This window comes from Molothrus aeneus, chromosome 6 (genome assembly GCF_037042795.1).
Source record: "Molothrus aeneus isolate 106 chromosome 6, BPBGC_Maene_1.0, whole genome shotgun sequence".
NCBI lineage: Eukaryota > Metazoa > Chordata > Aves > Passeriformes > Icteridae > Molothrus > Molothrus aeneus.
In genome coordinates this window covers 30,190,359-30,207,546 of record NC_089651.1, presented here as the reverse complement: position 1 = coordinate 30,207,546, position 17,188 = coordinate 30,190,359, and the positions used below count along the sequence as shown (strand labels likewise).

The 17,188-nt window shown below is 36.2% G+C and overlaps 1 protein-coding gene across 1 annotated transcript in view; it reads left to right on the top strand.

The window, feature by feature from the left end:
• The window catches only part of PALS1 (protein associated with LIN7 1, MAGUK p55 family member), a 55,635-nt gene that overhangs the window by 33,419 nt on the left and 5,028 nt on the right, over positions 1 to 17,188 (top strand). The window contains exons 3-13 of the mRNA XM_066552187.1: positions 588 to 796; positions 6,427 to 6,504; positions 7,192 to 7,338; positions 7,975 to 8,136; positions 11,206 to 11,283; positions 12,116 to 12,299; positions 13,346 to 13,417; positions 13,891 to 13,962; positions 14,661 to 14,828; positions 15,542 to 15,744; positions 17,019 to 17,129. Of these exons, the coding sequence (XP_066408284.1) occupies positions 588 to 796; positions 6,427 to 6,504; positions 7,192 to 7,338; positions 7,975 to 8,136; positions 11,206 to 11,283; positions 12,116 to 12,299; positions 13,346 to 13,417; positions 13,891 to 13,962; positions 14,661 to 14,828; positions 15,542 to 15,744; positions 17,019 to 17,129 (1,484 nt within the window). The remainder of the gene's footprint in view (positions 1 to 587; positions 797 to 6,426; positions 6,505 to 7,191; positions 7,339 to 7,974; positions 8,137 to 11,205; positions 11,284 to 12,115; positions 12,300 to 13,345; positions 13,418 to 13,890; positions 13,963 to 14,660; positions 14,829 to 15,541; positions 15,745 to 17,018; positions 17,130 to 17,188) is intronic.

The window sequence follows — 17,188 nt, the reverse complement described above, 5'->3', positions numbered from 1 at the left end:
GCAAACATATAGAAACTGGTTATTAAAATGTTAAAGTATTTTACTGCCCAAGCAGAACTCATATTTGTGTAAGTAAAAGATGTGGACTTTCTTTTGCTGTAGATAATTTTCAAAACTCATAGATGTTCACAGATGGTATTTTTTCATACTTTTTATTTTAATGTGCCAAGACTGAGCATAATTTTATGTTTACAAATTGATTGTAGTTTACTTATCTTACATTCATTCTATAAGTAAGCAATATATAGTTGAGATACATAGATTTCTACCATATATTATAGGTACACACAGAAAGGTGAACCAAGGTATCAGTGAATATTCAGTGCATCAAGATGAGCTTGGCAATAAAGTCTTACTGCTCTTACTGACTTGAAGTCTTTTTTTTTTCTTCTTTTTTTACTCTTAATTCAGTTACATTCTGCTTCAAAAAAGTTGGAATAACAGATAACTAATAAACTTGCATATATCACTGCTGGTTTAAAAACCGAACAGTAAAAAATTTTTTGTATAACTCTTAATATAAATATTACTTAGTTATCATTCTTGTTAACTCATATCTTATTTGTATTTTGTTATTTCTTACCTAGAAGTGGAAGAACTGTTAAATTCTCTTAAGCATATCCAGCACGTTTTGGTAGACCCTCAGAGTCAAGAGGATATCTCACTCATTTTACAGCTTGTTCAAAATAGCGATTTTCAGAATGCATTTAAGATCCACAACGCTGTTACAGTCCACATGAACAAAGCCAGCCCTCCATATCCTCTCAGCTCCAATGCACAGGAACTAGCACAAGAGGTATGTACAGTATGCATCCCTGTGACATACATGAAACCTGTAATCATAGCTACTGTTGAAATACATACTTGTTAAGCTTGTCTGACTGACTGAATGTTGAATATGAAAGAGGTTATAATAGCCACTGATTGGAAATCTGGAAAAACCAGATACAGCAAACAGTAACCAGAAAAATATTTTGGAGGTAGGAACTCCCTCTTTAGCATGGATGGATATGTAATAGAGAAGGTACTATGTTTAAACATAGGAAAAGGGAGTGGTTGTGAAAATCTAACTCCCTTTCCGTTGGTGTTCTTTATTTCAAGCATTCAGGAACTGAGTTACAGTTCTCTCTTATTGTGACTCTCCTCTAAGCTGAGCCATGGTTCTTAGATTGGGAGTCATCTCTGAAAATACAAGCATACTGGAAACAAGCTTCCTCCTTTAAAGTGAGCAACAGGTCCATTAATACTTAATTTCAGTGCTTTAATTACTGCTGTGATTAAACTTCTTTTGGTCTGACAGATGACAGCTCTTTTATAAGATCTGATGCATTTTTTAGAAATTGTTAAAATATTCTAAAGGGTCACTCAGTAACTTTTGTCACAATTTTCTATGGTCTGGTGCAAGTATATATAATAGTGAAGGGTGTCTACATCTTAAACCCATATAAATTTTGTTAGCTTTGGCCTAGGTAGCTTGAATACCAGCATCAGTGCAAGCCTAGCAGTGAAGTGTTCAGCAAAGCCAGATCCAGGGGCTGGATAAAGGCTCCAGCATTTAGCACCCAGCAAACCAAACTGACTCAGGTACATGGGTTGGAGTATTTCAGTATGGCAGCAGGTGGTGGGTGTTGGTGGGATTTTGGGTTGGTTAGTTTGTTTGGTTTAGGATCTGATTTTCTTTCTTCCTGAAGCATTTTTTTCAACAGCTTTTTCCACTCTCCTTTCTTTTACTAGACTTTAATCTTGTAAGCCCAGCAGCATTGTAGCAAGCTTGAAGTTCTTTTGCAGAAGAAATTACTGACTCTTGATGATGAGGAGGAACATAATTTAAATGCAATCTAAAGGTGCAGGTGCTGATTAAATTTCAGCTTAGGATTTTCTTGTTTAGGTTTGTCAGTAAGACTGTGCCAAAAGCAGGTAGAAGTACTTTAGAGTATCCTGTGAATCTGTGAAAACTTCTAATCAACCCACTGTAATCATACGTTTGCAGTACATGTGAGCTTCCCTCTGGCTTGCTTATTCATCAGTCTGTAGCCTACTTCAAACTCCTCACTGGGCTTGTTCACTGTGTCTGTGAGTCTGAAGGAGCCTTTTCAGTTACCTTCTGTTTGTAAGCTGCTCCCCCAAACATCCACTTTACATAGGCCTAGTTTAGGATTTCATTCAGATGCAGGCTAGAATTTTTGAACCTCCTTTTATCATACAAGGCGTTACAGATGTAACCCTTAAGAAAGCTGGTTCTTTCCCTTCATGAATATTTGCTACTTAATAGAAGTTTCCAATAAGAAAATATGCCTAGGAAAACTTTAGGTCTATTTCCAAACTCTTGTGTTTCTCCCCATTTCTCACTACCCCTTACCTTCCCAACAAATTCTTTTTTTTTTTCAGGTGATTTGGTAAATCTTAAAATCAGAAGGTGGTGCAAAGCCAGTTTTGTGTCTCTTACCAGTCATGAATAAGGTTAAGCAAAAGGAAAATCTTTCATTTATCCAAAATTTTTAAACGAACAGAATTTGATCATTATCCACAAGACTATTGCATAAAAGACACATCACTGTGCTCATTTTGACTCTTCATCTCCCATCCCTGTCTTTTCCAGCCTTGAAATTCCTGAAAACTCAATATATTGCAAATGTCTGTTCCCATTTTCAGATGTAATCTAGTTTCTCAGTGACTCAGCTTCTTGTGTATTTAAGTGACTTGTATTTTGCAATATATTAAATAACATCCTGAAATGATAGAGCCAGAAATTCAGGACAAATATTTCTGTGTCTGACAGAAGTGTCTCGAGAGGATACCTTGAAGCCTCCGTTCACATCACTTTGTACTTCCTTGTCTTGCCTATGTAGAAGATCTTATGCTTGGTTTTCAGATCTTTTATTCATTTTTGAAAAGTTTCTGTATTAGTTATGTAGCAGTATGGAAGGAAATTATTTCTGCTTTAGAAAAATTGGTGATGTTTTTGTTTTGGTTTTTTGAGTTTGTTGTTGGGGTGTTTTTTAATCCTGACAATGTGTTTATATTGCATGTCTGTTTTTTCTTGTACTCTCATTTTTGGCTGTCTTTTGCTTTTTTTACCTCTAAGCACAGGCATAAGAAACTCCCCCAGAAAGCAGCTCATTTACTTACTTCAGGGTATTTTTGAAAAGACACTTGCAAAAGCCTGCTTTTAAGATACTGATAACATCTTGATGATAAAAGCCAGAAGACATTACAAGAAAGAAAAATAGCAGATACATGCATAACATTAATTTTAAATAGCAAGTAGTGCTAGTGTGCATATTTTAGTGCACAGGTCATGAGCAACAGTGTACAGCTCTGAAACTGTTTGGAGTGTGTACCCCAGTTTAAAGCTACAGACATGTTTTGTTTGTGGCTTTATACTGTGGAAGAGAACATCTCTTAATGGGAAAAGGCATTTTACAACACAATTGCACAATGTAGCATGAAAGAGTCTTCCTTTAAAAATAAGTAATAATTAATATTATTTAGGGTTTTTTAATTTTCTAGTCCTCTTTAGAAAATTCTTAAAATTGGTAGTATACATGTATGGTTAATTTCCCACCAATTCTGATAACCAGCCACTAATAACTCAAGTTTTTTCTCAGCTTTTTAAGAAACTTCAATTGAATTAAAAAGGCAGAATGAAGCACTTGGAATTTATTTGAGAAAGCTTATCTTCATGTAATGGGGTGTACTCCAAGTCTCAAATAAAAATAGCTGGTAAACATCAAGTGTAATTAAATTGATTTTAAATCCATTTAAACTTGACCAAGATGGGGGCATGGATTATGGGAGCAGGGTCTGAATCTTGACCTTGTAAGAATATTTGATACAGCATTCAAGACAGCTTATAACTTGGCCTGTAACAGCACATACCAAGTACCTTAAAGATGTTCCTGCTATTAAATATACTTAATAGGCTCAATTTATATAGACTATGTTCCTAAATGTTTTGGACGTGCTACTGTTTTCTTCTGCAAAATCAGACAAATGAACTAGATCCATACTGTTGAGGGGATGCACTGAAAGCTCCTAACTTCTGGTGTAAGTGCACTAGAATGTGTGTGTATGTTCCATCTGACAGTCCTGCTCACATGCCAGTAAGCAACAACAGAATTTTGCAGCTGCAGTTAATTTCTGAATGCTTCATATTACTCCAGCACATGCCTCCATCATACATGCCTACAAATTGTGGTGTCTGTAATGAAACCAAATGGCTAATTCGGGGGTTGAGGGGGAGGTTCTTGATCTAAAGGTAACATGATTAACAATAAAATCTAGTCTGAAGAGTTAAGAAAATACAGGTATTTCCACATGCTCAGTGTGAATCATCTGTGCTGTGTATAGTGTGTCACTCCTGGAATGACAGACTTCTTCAAATTTCTTAGTCTGAAAAAGCTCTGGGATTTATTACCATGAGTTACAAAGGACTCTGGCAAGCTGCACTACTGCTGTAATAAGTGGTCTATAGGGCAGCCTGAAGCTTTCCTAGAGCTTCATTAAATAAACAAATGAGAGTTTTGTGTTTTTCTTAAAGGGGGTGGGGGATATATTAAAATTTTTAATAATCAAATTATTCAAAGCAGAAATTCAACTTGAATAAACAAATGTTTACTGCACACAGAGTAACTGGTTGAACCAGATTACTTTCTTTTCCACTGTCAAATTCCCAGCCTCTGACCTAGCATTCAGAAAATTGTGTTCCTTGCAAGACTTCCAAGTTGCTTTCTGAGTAGGTTTTCCTATTAAAAGATCATAAAGATTTGATAAATAAAGCTTTAAGGCTTCTTTTGGCTTCTTCAAAGCCTCTTGAAAGCTAGAGACCTTAAATAAACCTTTATGAGAAAGTCCTTTGTATAGAATAATCTTTTCTTTCAAAACAGAGGAAAACTTGTCAGTGAGATATGTCTTTTGCTGTGTTCTGTTTGCTGTGTGACATCCTAGAATTCAGTTTAAGCCAGGTGTAATAGCTTCCTGTCTAATTTAGACATATGACTGAAGTATGGACTTTGTGAAGCTGAACTCTTTCTGTTCTCTATGATTTTAAAGAAACCACTTAAAAAAACTACGTAAATCTGGCTTCTTCTCTGACTGTTTTAAAGTATACTACATTTGCTCACCATGAGGCATGCTCTAGAGATGTCAGAAGAAAGGCTTTTGGAGATTGTGCCAAGTTTACTGCAAAGCACAGGAGCATGTTCAATGTGACACTTGTCTTGGCAATATGAGGATCTTGCTCTATGGGCACAGTTCGTTTGTTTAGTGGTTTCTCATAGAATTTAAAAGTGTCTTGACATGAAAGTTTTCAGTGCTGTTTTCTGATAGCATCCAAGATAGTTGTTAGCATTTCTGTAGATAATTGCTCCTAATACAGATGCTTTTCTGACCTTTATATACTGTTAGATCATACAAAAAGCAGAATTATTTTCTCTTTGAAACTTTTGGTTTCTTGATTCTCTGATGTCACATTACCTCATCTGTAAGAGTCAAAAGCTCTTGAACAAAATGTTTTCTATTTTTCTGAAAGCTGCTGCTCTGATTTGTATAATCTACTCTTGATGTCTTTGGATTCATTTGTGCTGTTGCACTTGTGTGCCTTTGGTCAGATTAGGCCAGAGGATAATGGCTTTGGAAAGCATCTTCAGCCTCTCTTCTGTGTAAGAGCACTTCCCTGGTCTTGGCTCTCTGTATGAGCATACCAGTATTTGCAAGAGATGATGACAAGGCTCATTTAGTAACTGTATGAGAAGGAAAACTTATTTTGGCAGCTGAAGCTGTTTGAGCAAAAACTATCCTTGTGTTAGTGTGGATTATTTTGGAAGGAGCCAAAGAAATCAGGTTTCCAGGGAGGGACCTTTTGAAGTTTTAATTTGCGCACCTCCTGAGAAGGGCTCCAGGATGCATTGCAAAACCTGTCTCAGAATCTTTGGCCTTGCTGTTGGTGGAAATAGTTTGCATAATAAGAATATGATAGTCTACTTTTAAGGAAGAGGAAGGCTAGTAACATTAATAAGAAATTACTCCAATTTAAAAGCCCAGCATAGTCTCATAAAACACTTCATTGTGACTGATTTCACTGCCATGAAATCACTAACTTTCACTGTCTAGAGGTTTTTTTTGTGTGCATTTTTGTGATACCTGAGCTCATTGCCAGTCTCTGATATCTGTGTGAGGTACTGCATACCAAGTTAGATTTGGTAGATTGTTACTGAGGCAAGATGTGCTGGGTTAGTCCTGTGATCTCATTGCATGTTTTCCTAATGTGTACCAGATTAATTAATTAGCAGTAGTGTAACAACTACATGGATATTCTTTGCTTTCAGTAAAATGAGTAATTGCAAGTAGGGGGTTGTGCTTGAGTAGGAGAGGGAGGATTGATAAATCACTGGCTAGATTTAGTTTTACTGCTTGATTTCATTTTAGGTACAGAGTGTTTTGAAACCCAGCCACCATAAGGATGGACAGGAGCTTAATGCTTTGCTGAATGCCCCTCACATGCAGGTAAAACAAAATGAAACTTCTAATCTAATGGATCTATTTCTTGATGCTGTTTTCAGTGTAACTTATTTTTTGCTGACTGGGCAAGTATGAATTTTATTCCTCAACTCTAATTTTTCTAGGATAAGGAACTTGCAATTTCCAGAAACTAATGGAACTTTTTAATGAAGTGTAGTACATGATTGTATTCAGCCCTTGCCACAGTCTATATGTATTACAGGGTGATTTACACATAAACAATGTAGCAGTAGGTCAGTGGGAACAGGGCACTGCGTGAGCTGCTTTGTTTATTTGTTTTTACCTTTGGCAGTTGTTCCATGCTTACCTTAAGGTGCATAATGGAAATTTTGTCCTGGGGTGGTGATGTAAAAGTAGTTTTCTCTGCAAAACTTAATCTGAGTCTGCAGACACATACATATTAAAAAACCAGACATTGGTTTACTACAGATAAGATAGAAGTACAGTCACAGTTGTGTTCAAAATTGCTTTTATGTTATTTTCTATTCTGAAAGTTCTGAAAAAAAATAGGTTCTATGTAGCTGTGATAAATGATTTTTTTTATTGTTTGAGTCAGTTTTCAAAGTTCTATAACCTGCAGAGACTGTTGAAATTGCAGAATTTCATCTGCTGTTTTGTATGCATATCAACTGTGATATTTTCTGTAACTGAGCTGATTTTGTTTAACACTAGGCACTTCTACTGGCTCATGATAAGGTTGCAGAACAAGAAATGCAACCAGAGCCTATGACAGATGAAAAGATTTATGAGAATGTTGGCATGTATGGAGGGGAGACGGTTAAAATAGTTCGCATTGAGAAAGCTCGGGATATTCCCTTGGTAAGTACTGGTGCTTACTCAGTTGTATGTAGAGGAAGTAACCCTTTTTGTCCTTTCCAGATTGCTATGAAATGTTAGGAATTCCAATGCCAAGGTAGTGTTTAACTTGTAAACACTCTCCCTCCCTCCAAAATGAGAAACAGTTATAGACAGTAAACTTGTGTTTAATTTGAATTGGGCAGTAGCCATACTACCCTGTAAAATCTGTACAACTTCTATCAGTTTGGGTTTGGAAAGATCTTCTTGGCAAGAGTTACTATCTCAAGCTTGCTGCAAGGGAGCTTAAAACCTTGTGCCAACCAGGTGTAGGTTTTCTTGGTTGGCTGGTTTCTGGTTTTGGAGTTTGTTTAGCAGTTATCATCTGCTATTTGCACCTTTCAAATAAGTGTTTTCTTAGGACTATCTTTATAAAAAAATTATGAATCTTATGGTGTAGAGCAATTAAATTGTTCAGCCTTTAGTGTAGGTTGAAGGAGTTAAGCAGTCGTTTTTTTTGAACTGGAGCATTGTGTGTATGCATCCAAGCTGTTATTTGCATTCTTTTTCAGCATAGTTTTTCCACGTGCTTGGAATATATACAATAGATGGCTTTGAGTTTCATATATGTAATAAATTCAGAATGTTTCTGCTACACAGGGTGCTACTGTTCGCAATGAAATGGATTCTGTTATCATCAGTCGCATAGTCAAAGGAGGTGCTGCAGAGAAGAGTGGGCTGTTGCATGAAGGGGATGAAGTTCTGGAGATCAATGGCATTGAGATCCGTGGAAAAGATGTTAATGAAGTTTTTGACTTGCTGGTGAGTTGGAACACTTCTTGTTTCCTTTGCAATAAATACTCATTTCATAAGTCTCAAGCCTGTTGACTCTGCTTGTCATTTTACTCTTATTTAGCCTCAGAAGTATTTTCATTCTGGTAGCTGGTGTTCACATCTGGAGGTACATTTCAAGTTTTCTTTCTGACACATAGGATGATACTGACAAGTATAATTGCAGTTACCTGCAAAAATGAAGCCTACAAATGTGGAAGCATCAAGCTGTTATCTTTACACTTACTTCTAATGATTTCTAAGAAAACTTTGTTTAGCTCTGAAAACCGTAATTTTTCATCTTTGTCTCTGATTCAGTCCACAAGTAATAAATGTGTGGCTGGTTCGTAGGTAATTTTCTTCATAGCAGTTTATATGGTGCTGGGTTTAGACTGAAACAGTTTGATAATGCACCAGTGTTTTAGCTGTTGCTGAGCAGTGCATGCACAGTGTCAAGGCCTTCTCTGTTTCTCACTCTGTCTGCTGGCTGCAACTGGCTGGGGTGAGCAAGGTGTTGGTAGGGGACACAGCTGGGACAGCTGACCCAAATTGACCACAGTGATGTGAATGGCCATGTAACATCAGGCTGAGCAGTAAAATCTGGGTGGCGATTGCTTTTGCATCACTTGTTGGGTTGGGGTTTTCCCACTTCATTTATTAGACTGTTTTTACCTTGACCTATGAGATTTTTTTTCTTGCATTTGGTCTTCCAATTCTCTCCCTCAACCTGCTGGAAGAGAGTGTTACAACCTGGCTGGTGCTTAAGTTGCTGGCCGGACTTAACCCACCACTAATTGTATCACATGGAACCTTTTTGTGACTAGACTTACTACTCTTTCATGCCTGGTAAAAGCCCTTTTGTCTAGCAGTTTACTTGCATAGACATTTTTTTGTCTATTACACCATTCATGGCAAAATTATACTTTAGTTTAAAAGCAGCTAGACAAGAAAATCCATCAGGAATCAGTAAATTAACTCAATTTCAAAAAGGCCCTGTGAGAAAAATGTCAAAAGCTGGCAATTACTGCCAGTATTTTCTGTTGCCCAATTTCATTTCTTTCACGCTTTTCCTTGGTACCTGCTTTGGATTAGTGTCCAAGACACCTGGAACCCAGCTCTGAATCTTTGATCCAATTGCAGCAGTCAAGACCATGTTGTCAAAGTGGAAACATAATTTTTTTTTTTTAAGAGGTCAATTTATAACTTTAGCACAAAACATTGGAAATATCAACTAGGACTTACACAGTAGGGACTTTAGGGGGGGAAAAAAGAGGAGAAACATATTAAGTATATCTTCAAATTACTTAGTAGATCTATGCTCTAGAGACAAATCAGAATCAGGACAAAGACTTAAGTTTGGCTGTATGTTGTGTATTGTAGGAATAGTAGACAGCAATGTCCATAGATGAAGTTGTCTTATGGTACAGTTAGACACTGGTTTTTAATGGACAATTTCCATCTTCAGCTGGACTTTTTCCTAAAATTTGCTGTTAAAATTTTTCATCTATTTCATGCAGTGAGATCAAAGTAGAAGGAAGTAGAGGCAGAAATGTGTGAGGTTTGGGGGTTTTTGTTTTACTGTTTTTAAATCAATTAGAAAGATGGTTACAATTCTCTGAGAAGCTTTGAATGTCCTTTTTTTTTTTAGATCAGATCTGAGAGTTTTCATGTTTTGTGATTGTCTCCATTGCCATCTGTATTTTTTTAAAGCCATATTTGGCTAACTCCTGAAAAGAGTGTTTTGGAGGTGATTAACAGGTAGTTCAAGTCTGGCAGTTTAGTTCTCTTCAGAGAGCTTATTCTGCTCCTGAGTAGCTCCTGCAGCCTAGAGTTAAAAAACAAAAGGTGTAAAGCCACAATGCATTAGCATAAGAGAAAATCAATTTGCTGCAAATTAAAAATAAAATAAACACAAGCTTGTGGATTTTTAGAATATATTTTAATGCAACTAATTTAAAATAATACTTTTAATCCTTTATATGTTGTCATTTTTATTTTGTAATCTGGAAATGAAGTTCAGAAATACTTCAGACACCCCAAAACACTTCAAGCACAGGAGGAAGAAATTACTTCCCTCCTTAGTTTTGCCTCACTACTTGCTACTCAAGTGATATTAAACTACACCTGACTTTTAGACTAGGCTGTTTGCATAATCAGTGTGAGATTATATACATTCCTCGTGGACTGAAAATAATGAATTTTCCTTTCTTGCAGGCAATGGAACTTGTTCAAGTTACATTTACTATATTTAAGCCTTAGTTCTGAATTTTCTAAGATACGTGCATTTTCTTGTTTTATACAGGATAAATTGTTTTGTTAAGCTTCACAGAATGGTGTATATGACGTGAAACACCTGTAGACCTTGTCACAGGTTGTCACTTGCATTTTATCAAGATATTTTTTATGTGTGCAGACACATTCTGCAAGTGGAAGTATGTAAACAAAGAAGATGAAGACAAGACATTTATTATGTTCTACTTTCTTATCAAGGATGACTACAATGTTGGTATTGAACATTTCACATATGCAAGATTTGAGTATCTTAGCAAAATCTTTAAACAATGTTTTGAATTCTTTAGTAATGTCAACAGCATAAAATCATAGTAGAAATGTTTAGATTTGAAAGCACTGTTCCATCAAAACAATTCTAGAAAAATTAAATTTTTAAAATATATTTTTACATTCCAGTAGACCCATTTGTTGGTATTTTTGAACAGAACAATAACAATTGTTCTGTTTGAACAGAACAATTATCCGTTTCTCCTACGTCTCTGCTTGACAGAACAGCAGCTGCTCCATTTCAGATAGAAATAGTTTATATTCGAGAAAGCTAGGCTTTTAAAATCTGAGTATCAACACTTAGCTTTCTAGTCTTACTGAATCACTGCATCTTTATCTGTACTCTGTATTTTAAACCAGCTAACGGCCAGATGATGCATGGTTAGGAACAACTTCTAATGGGAATTTTTAAAGCATTTTCTAAAATGTATTATTTACTAAAATTCTTAACCTTAAGGCATATTTTGATACTGTATATGAAGAGCCTATTTTTTCTCTCAGGCTGACATGCATGGGACTCTGACCTTCGTATTGATTCCCAGTCAGCAGAGCAAGCCACCCCCTGCAAAGGAGACAGTTGTAAGTAGCTCTACAGGTGTTTGTGTGCTTGGTGAAACGTACTTAGTTTTACCAGTAGTGTGTAAAAGGTTCTTCTGAAGGTCCTTTACATTGTAGAACAAACCCAAAACGTAGCCATTTAAATTGATTTTACTTGTGATCAGACTAACACCTGAATTAAGTGTTGAAAATTATTAATGATCTTAAACTGAAACTCTTAGTACAATTTTAACTCCATTTCTGAAAGAAGTTGTAAAAGTAGAACTTCTGTGGTTCTGAGGTTCTGAGCTTCTTATTTTGAATTTCTGTATTTTGTGTCTGTCTATATATATATATATATGTATATGTATGTATATGTATGTTTGTATTAAAAAAACTTGGGTTGTCGAAACTTGAGAATATGCATTGGGAGGAAAAGATAGCTTTAACAGTTTCAAGAAAGAATGCCCAGACTTAAATGACTGGTGACAAAACACTTTACAAGTGAAACTTCACTTTAAGTCCAGCAAATGAGTTTCAGTCTGTGTATTTATTAGATACTTTAAGCAATCACAATACCTCTGATGATTTTTGAATGCAGAGAACTTAAATCAGTAGCTGGGGCGATTGTCTCCTACAGTGCTGAGGAAATTGCATGTTAAATTCAACCCTTTCTGTCCAGCCTAGCACAACTGTGTCTTTTCCATTGCTAACCTAACGATTCCATTCCAGTGCCTCCAGATAAAGTTTCCATTTTATAGAAGCTTGGAGTTTTTACATATCATAGCTCTAATGCAATCACAGGAAGAGAAGGTTTAATTCTTCAGAAGTCGCTGGGGTGTTTTCCCTTTTTTTAACATTTGATGTCCTGCAGATACACGTGAAAGCGCATTTTGACTACGATCCCTCTGATGATCCTTACGTCCCCTGCCGAGAGTTAGGCCTGTCTTTTCAAAAAGGAGACATACTCCATGTGATTAGTCAAGAGGATCCAAACTGGTGGCAGGCTTACAGAGATGGAGATGAAGATAATCAGCCATTGGCAGGCCTTATCCCTGGTAAATAAAGCTCTAGAAAAAGCTTGATGCTCAGTCAAGTTAGTTATTATAGCCACACAGGAGCAATACTCATGTTTTCAAAGACTTGTGTACTCCTTAAACATCTGTTCCCTTAAATATATCTGTGTCTTTGAACCATTTGCAACAGAGCCTACTGCTGGGCATCACCATGTCTGGAGTTAAATGCAGAGCAAAACTTCTGCTTTCACTGCCCCTTTCAGGAGCTACTCTCCTCTTCCCTTATTCCTCCACCGTGGGGACTCAGCAGATTCAGAGTTCCCTCTGCTGGCTGCAGCAGAGATGTGGGACTGCAGCCCACTTGCTCTCAGGAGATGGGCGCTGCTCTGAGGTTTCCTACCTTTTCCAAATAAACCACTTGACACAGTACCTATTTGTGGTCACTTTTCAGCATGTTTTCGCTTAACTAAGGGCTTCAGTTATTTGTGACAGACTTCCTTTCTCACTGCTGAGGGCCTTTGGATAACAGGATTTTCAGATGCTGAAATGTGTTCATAATTTTTGCTTTGCAATATATGTTGTAGCCTAGTTCATTAAGGACCTGCTGCTTTGTTAAACATGGTGAACAAAAGACTTTTCAAATTCCATAGAATATCACACTGTAACTTTATGATGCTTGAATAAATTGAGAAAAACACTGATTTAAATACTGGCTAATCTATTTTAAATTGAAGTTCAAAATATTTAATATAAATAGAGCACATTTGACATACAAAAATAATTATAAAATTACATCATCATAGTAGGGAAATGTAGTCTTTCCTGTACTTTCACTTTTCCAGGCAAAACTGTCTAGTATACAACAAATACTCTGCAAGTCTCTCTTGATGAATATATTTCTGAAGTAATAAATTAGTTTTGCAGCAATTTTGCTTTCTCTTTTAAAATTTCTTTTGTATGTTACATTCTACTAGAACCTTCAGAAATGTGAAAGATTAGGAAAGAGTTAAGTTAGTAAGTCATTATGAAAAAGCATGGAAATGGTTTCTAAATGTTAATGACTCTTGTGCTTTTTTTAATGCATCAAGGAAAAAGTTTTCAGCAACAAAGAGAAGCAATGAAGCAAACTATAGAAGAAGACAAGGAGCCTGAAAAATCAGGTGGGATATATGCTTCCCAAGTAAAAAAAAAAAAAAAATCTTTTGTAGCAGTGTTAATTAGTGTTACACAGAATCTTGTCATGGTGGAGTTGTAGAAAAATCTCCTGGTGTAGTTTTTGTTTATTTGTAATACAAGTGGAATGATTCTTTGAAATTCTTCATGTAAATAAAAGTCTGAATTTAACACTTTGTTGTAAAAATCACGTGGGTTTTTCACAGCTATGTGTGCTGTAATTAGGATGATGTTGAGAATTTGGAAAGCCCCTTTTTTCATAAAGAACTTCGTCTGCTGTGACTTGGTTGAAGTCCTTGACATTTGCTTAATACACTAAAGGATTGTAATCAATAAAAGGATATCTTGCCTTCTGAAAACTGCAGAATAAATTCTCCACTTTAAACATCCAAAACATGGGCAGAATAGGAAGATTTTTGTTGTACGGGTGTTTGATTGTCATAATTTTTATTTTGTTTAGGAAAACTCTGGTGCGCAAAGAAGAACAAAAAGAAACGGAAAAAGGTTTTATACAATGCAAATAAAAATGATGGTAAGGAACAACTTTTGTACAATGTATGTGATTATAAACAACTATAAAAGATTGTGAAGTGAATTTGAGATATGATGTTAGAAATGCTAGCAGTAAGTTCTGTGTAAGGGCAATGCTATGTTGTATTGTAGCATTTAGTGAAAGATGTAAAAGACGTGAAAGGATTTGTAGTGTCTTTATTAAAGATCAGATAATAAGAGAAAAAAACAGATAACTTTTTAGGCATAGAAGCAGTCATAATTTTACAATGATGAACCAATTTATTACAGCTTTGTAATATAATCTCACTCTGCATAATTAAACTTCATAAATGGAAACTTTCTTGACAGATTTTATAGGCTATGTTCTTACAAAAGTACTTTGGGATGGGGATGATAGTTGCTGCCTTTGGCTATAAAGTGTTATTCTTGTACTAGAAATTTTTTTTTTCTGCAAAAACAAGTTGTTTCTTAGATTTGTGCTACTAGTTATATGAAGAGTAATGAAGAGTAATAAGTGGAATTTTTTTTTTCCCTGCAAGAAAGGGAAAAAATTCTCATCATACTTGGGCACATGATAGTCTTTGGGCTTCCGTTGCTTTGGTGACTCAGATGCTGGGCAGAGACTCAGGAACTGTCTGAAATCTGATACTGCATGACATGCAATACATGAAACTGGCAGTAGAGTACTTTGTGACTGTTTTATTGTCCTCTCTCAAGATTATGACAATGAGGAAATTTTGACCTACGAGGAAATGTCACTGTACCATCAGCCAGCAAATAGGAAACGTCCCATTGTTCTGATTGGCCCCCAGAACTGCGGGCAGAACGAGCTGCGGCAGAGACTGATGAATAACGAAGTGGATCGCTTTGCCACCGCCGTGCCCCGTGAGTGTGACGGCACATGGGGACCCTTGTTCCAAGCCTGGGCTGCAGGGAAATCCTGTTCTGTTGGAAATAGTCATTTGGGAGCTTGGGGGTTTGGGCAGGATATATTGTGCTCTTGAAAAAAGGGAAGTTAATGCAAATCCAGCGTTACAAACACAGTGTTCCAGAGGCATTATAAGACATGCATTTATATCGGTTTGAATATAATTGGAGTGAGTTACAGAAGTTCAAAAAGAAGTCAGTATAAACGGACAAGAAACTTTTAATCAAATGTCCTGCATAAATTTAAGTTTAGGTGGCTTTAGTGCCCTCCCAAACTACTTGTATTTCAGTGAATATTGTATTTTTAATGTCTAATGTACCCTAGATTATGTTTACAAACCATTTAGCAATACATATTTGTTGAAAAACAACTAATAGCTGTTTTCACATTCAGAACACAACTGCACAGTTAAAACTATTCTTTTTGTAGTTTACTATTTTTTTCCTCTAGTTAATGTAAAAGAGACCTCTAAATTAAGTCTGACAACTTAATTTGACCAGGGACATTTATTGTAGAAAATAAAATACACAGACTTCATGGATAATTCCTGTGTTGGGCTGGGGAGGGCATGGGGGTTGTGTTTGCATGATAAGCAATATGCCTGCTAAGAAAAAAACTTTCTTTTTTTCAGTTCTATACATGTATCACTGTCTCAATTCCTTTTTTGTAGATACTACTCGTAGTAGGCGAGAGACTGAGGCAGCTGGCAGGGATTATCATTTCATCTCCCGACAGGCATTTGAGAGTGACATAGCTGCAGGGAAGTTCATTGAATATGGGGAGTTTGAGAAGAACCTCTATGGAACGAGCATCGACTCCGTGCGGCAAGTCATCAACTCGGGCAAAATTTGCCTTTTAAATCTTCATACCCAGGTATGGCAAAGCTCTTGCCTGCCATGTTTTCATTGTAGAAGCTGCTGTGAATTATCTGTCTCTCTGGTTTATAAAATGAGTGTGTTTTCAAGATCCATATTTGTGTTTATGCCAGGATGCTCAGTTGATTCTATTCAGTTCCTTGTTTGCAAATACGCACATCTTTATCTGTGCTGCAGTTGATAGGGGTCTTAGTTTTCACCAGCTTTAAGTATCTGGAAACCATCTAAAATTAAAAATGAATTAAAATAAAATTTGTGTCTCTCCATCTTCCAATTACTCTGTGATCTCTGGGGCTTTTGAAGATGGAGAGGACATTGTGATTATACTTGGAAACTGCATTTCAGCAATGTTTGTCACGTTTCCAAATACAGCTCAGAAATTAAGTACATCACATCAACAGTATTGAAAAAAACATTTAGCTGTGACCTTTTGGTTATGAAGAGAAAAACTATGCTTGCATACCTCTATTTGGAAATTTAGTCAAACATGGTAAGAGGCCGAGTCCTGGAATGCAGCCTGTTTCCTGATACACATGATATGTATGAGGTCTGCTGCTGTTGTAGATGCTGCAAAAAAAGCCCTAAAACCCAGCCATATCAGTAAGATGGGGTAGTATTGAAGCTATGGTTAGTCATCAGCTAGTCATCACCAGTTGGGACCATGTGATACTTTACAAGCATAGCTCATGGACATTGCAAAGCATGTCATGAGACGAAAATTCATAACTCTTAAAATTTAGCTGATTCTGTGCCTATAAAAATTTATCTCGAGACAAGTTGTTTATTCCAAGACAAACCTGACAAAACAAAATGCTACACATACAGTAATAGTGGATCTGATGTCTTGTATTTTAATCTTCAAAACAGAAAAGGTTAAACTGTAGTTTTTCAAGTAATCTGTAATACTTAAAGATTCTTCTCCCTGTTCAAAGCTGATACCTTTTCTTAGAATTGTACAACAGCTAGTTCAATATAGCTAACCTTTTTATTGTTTTTGGATACCAAAAGATCTGTTCCTTCAGTTCAGTTATGAAGAATATTCTTGAACAAAAGTAAATATTTCAGTTTCATGAAGCTGAAAATGTTGGAATATAAATTTCGTAGGAAATGGTGTCTGAACTCTGAATGCTGTTACAGTTAATTCTGTTGCTGTTAATATATTGTACAGTTGTTGTGTTTGAAGAGTGTATTGTCTATTATAGCATGTGAATAGTGCATCAATAAATGCCCTTTTCCTGGGTGAAACTTAAATATGTAAACCTGTTTTTGCAGTCACTGAAAACACTACGTAACTCTGATTTGAAGCCATATATTATATTTGTTGCACCACCTTCACAAGAACGACTACGTGCTTTATTGGCCAAAGAAGGGAAAAATCCTAAGGTAAGGTGTCTTACACTTCTTCTGAAACCATGCTGGGTTTGGTGAACAAATAAATGCAG